We start from the raw sequence: 4067 nt of genomic DNA, 5'->3' as shown, positions 1-4067 counted from the left end.
AGTTGGATATTCACTTTTGGTAGGTATATACATGAATAGGTTGTAATAAAGATATTTGAGTTCGGAGAATATTGTTTCATAAAGTTTATAAAATGAAAATTCAAGTTCTAGAATTTTCTAAGTGAAATTCGAAATTCAGTATTTTCGATCGGTTGAAGTCTTTCCTTGATCAATCAATGTGATGAGTAAAATTGTTCTAGAGTCTTTGCTGGGTTCGATTAATGCTCGATTATTGTTCAATTGATTGAAAAGAGCATTCAATTGATCGAAAGGAATGCTCAATCGATCAAGACTCATAAAATTGAATTTTCTGCAGAATTTTTGGTAACTATTCTGAATGTTTGAAAATGTTTTAAGCATTGTAAATAGTTTTATGAAACATTTTAATTCTCCATATATGTCTTTTAGTGAAATATAACGCTATGGGTATAAATAGAGGTTTATGTTCGCTTAAAAAGAAACACAAAATATTAAGTTACAAAAAAATACAAGAAATCATTTGGTCATTCTCTAGAATTACTATTTGTAGAACCCAACAACTAAGATGTATCCTGGAGACAAGTTTGCGATAACCCTTTAACAACAATAGTGTGTGGGCAAATATTATTTAAGGATAATGATATTGTGCCTCCAAATTATCTATTTTCTGTTTGTCTTTTGTGTTGACATTATTCTTTTATCATTACTTTGTGTAATATCCCCAACAACATGAAATTTCTGTTTCTTGAATAATGATCGCTCGAGCAGTCAAGCAATCTAGGACTTAAATTTACCAAATCTTTCATATCTTTAAATCAGATTTTTTTTTTCTCAATGTAAATTCAGGGCCATGAAACATTTCACAAAGGCTACGTAACAGAGGCAATTTATCCTCTCCATGAACAGAGTCAGAGCCAACCTTTTATCAATTCATATGGCTTCTTAATCTAATCTAAGACTCTAAAATACAAACAAACTGTGGCTTTTACGAGGATAAGTCCACATCCAAGCTAGACAGGTTGAGGCTCAACCTTATCAGTGGACATAAAAATGACAAACCATAAATTAAGTAATAAATTTCCAACCAAGGACAAATTACTTATAACTAGCAAGAAAATAATTGAGTTAAAGGTTTGGACAAACAAAGTCGAAATAGTCACACTAGTAACATGGTTTGCACCCTTACATATGCTGCACCGTTGAGAAGTTCTGCTCAATTTAATCTATAAATTCTCTCCATGATGGGATTGCAGATGCTCTTGAGCGTTTCAAGCTTGTCCGCATACTCTTCTGAATCCACGAGCTGGAGGCCATCTAACCACTCAATCACCTGTTGAATAGCATCTTTAATTTTTTTCTTACCTCTACGGGAAAGCTTGGCACTAATCTTCTCATCATTGATAGTATTCCTCATGTTGTAGGTATATTTCTCCAAAGCAACCTTAGCCTTGACCTTCTTCCTGTGTTCATCATCTTCGGCCTTGTATATCTCTGCATCCTGGACCATCCTGTGAATCTCTTCGCTGGACAGTCTCGACTCATCATTAGTGATGGTGATATTCCTCATTACACCAGTGGTCATCTCCTTAGCAGAAACATTCAAGATACCATTAGTGTCAATATTAAAACAAACGTTTATTTTAACAGCACCCTTGGGTGCTGGAGGAATATTAAGCTTAAATCGTCCCAACAAGTTGTTATCACAAGTTCTTGCTCTTTCACCCTCGTAAACAGAGATCAATACAGAAGTTTGGTTGTCAGCGCTAGTGGTGTAGTACCTCTTCTTCTCAGTAGGAATGGCGGTATTCCTTGGAATCATAATATTCATATCCATTCCATTAGCTTTTATACCAAGGGAAAGAGGGGTGACATCTAAGAGCACGATGTCTTGCAGTTTCTCATTTCTCATATTGGTCAAGATCGCAGCTTGAACAGCTGCTCCATAAGCTACAGCCTCATCCGGATTAAGGCTCTTGCAAAGCTCCTTCCCATCGAAGAAGTCTTGCAACAACTGCTGGACCTTGGGAATTCGGGAAGAACCACCCGAAAGAACAACAGCATCGACGCAGCTCTTATCTATATTAGCATCAGTCAAGCAGTTCTCCACAATAGCGATGCACTTCCTGAATAAATCCGTATTGAGTTCTGCAAATTTGGCCCGGGAAATAGTTGAAAAGAAATCAATGCCATCATACAAAGAATCGACTTCAATGGTAGTATCAATTGCAGAAGAAAGAATCCGCTTTGCCTTCTCACATGCAGTTCTCAACCTCCTAAGAGCTCGGGAATTCCCACTAATGTCCACCTTGTGTTGCCTGTTAAATATTTCAACACAGTGCTTTACCACTCGGTTATCAAAGTCCTCACCTCCAAGGTGAGTGTCTCCAGCAACAGCCTTCACTTGGAAGACACCCTTTTCAATGGTAAGTAGTGAGACATCTGCAGTACCACCACCCAAATCAAAAATCAACACATTTCTCTTGCCATTACTATCTGCAATCTTGTCTAGACCATAAGCAATGGCTGCAGCAGTTGGTTCATTGATTATACGCAGGACATTCAGGCCTGCAATGCCTCCAGCATCCTTTGTAGCCTTACGTTGGGAGTCATTGAAGTAGGCAGGGACAGTAATAACAACATTCTTCACAGTTGTGCCCAAGTAGGCTTCGGCAATCTCACGCATCATTCTAAGGACCATAGATGAGATTTCCTCCGCAGAAAAGTACTTCTCTTCGCCCTTATAGTTGACAACGATCATAGGTTTGTCATCAAGACCACAAATGACCTTGAAAGGCCAAAGCTTGATATCTTCCTGAACTAAAGGATCACTAAATCTCCTACCAATCAATCGCTTCGCATCTACATGACAACACCATTTTAAGGAATTAAAAAATGATTTGACAACAATAAAGCATAAGGAGCAGAAATAAATTATTCATTTCTTGTCCATAGAGAGATATATATATATATATATCTCTATGGACAAGAATAATTAGAAAACATAAAAGATTGGCAGCTTAAGCTCGTGCTGATGACCTAGAAATTTTTTAATTTAAATCGATACTATATGCCTGAAATTTGTAACAGAGAACTTTAATTAAGCTCATATTCACTACAATTAATAAAACCAAAACTGTCCGTAATTGATAGCTTTGAACACCATGCATGAATTTGAATGAGATTGTCGCCTATAAAATGGTGAATATGAGTGCTATAAAACATTGTGATATATATATATATATATATTTAGGTAAAGTATAGTAATATATTTATCATTCGAAGAAAAAGTAAAGTTATATTTTTGTTAAAAAACATAAGTATAGATATATTTTTATGTAATTTAATTTCAAATAAAATAAAAGGCAAATAATAATAAGCTTGTCCAAACATTTTACAATGATTAATTTGAATAACCCCTGCATCTTTTGGCTAATATTTGAGTTCCATTTTTTGCTTTAAATCATTCCCTAATCTGATCAATTAATGCATGGAAAAGTTTGATAAATAAAATTTATATATGAGACATTCAATTAATAAGTACTATTAATATTCAATAATAAAAAAGTACTATTAATAAATAACAAGTTAAATTAGAGAATTTGTGGAAAGGATCTTTCCTAATTTAATTAGAAATTATTAAACCTAAATTAGAATTTGTTTAGTATTAGGGTACTAGTTATCTCTATGCTCCGGGGGAAAGTTTATTTATATATGATACATATTAATTCAATAAGTACTAAGAAATAAAATTTAATTAGATAATTTAGAAAAAAGATCAAACCTAATTTAATCGAAATTTTTTGTACCATTTGTTTACTTATAAAAATAATGATGAATTTTAATTAATTTAAACTAATATAGTTTGATATTATTTCTAACTATAAAAAATAAATTAGTATATTAGAATGAGACCAGGTGGAGCCAGGGGTGAGAGGGGCCAATTGCCACTCATTCAATTTCTTCTGCACTTAAGTAGTTTGCCTCCTTAACATGGTTAGAAATAGAAAATAAACAACTCCCACTCCAGAAAAATAGACAATGATACCAACATAAAAGGGGGAGAGGGGGGGGGGGGGGGGAACACTCCC

General features: G+C 34.4%; 1 protein-coding gene across 1 annotated transcript in view; it reads right to left on the bottom strand.

The window, feature by feature from the left end:
- Positions 1–788: 788 nt before the first annotated feature.
- Positions 789–4067, bottom strand: part of LOC112031555 (heat shock cognate 70 kDa protein-like) — a 10619-nt gene continuing 7340 nt past the window's right edge. Inside the window, exon 2 of the mRNA XM_065775952.1 lies at positions 789–2838. Within this exon, the coding sequence (XP_065632024.1) occupies positions 1193–2838 (1646 nt within the window). The 3' untranslated portion in view covers positions 789–1192. The remainder of the gene's footprint in view (positions 2839–4067) is intronic.

Source organism: Quercus suber, unplaced genomic scaffold, assembly GCF_002906115.3.
Source record: "Quercus suber isolate HL8 unplaced genomic scaffold, Cork oak 2.0 scaffold_124, whole genome shotgun sequence".
In the NCBI taxonomy this organism is placed as follows: Eukaryota; Viridiplantae; Streptophyta; class Magnoliopsida; order Fagales; family Fagaceae; genus Quercus; species Quercus suber.
Note: the sequence above shows the minus strand (reverse complement) of the source record. Positions and strands in the feature narration are given on the sequence as shown.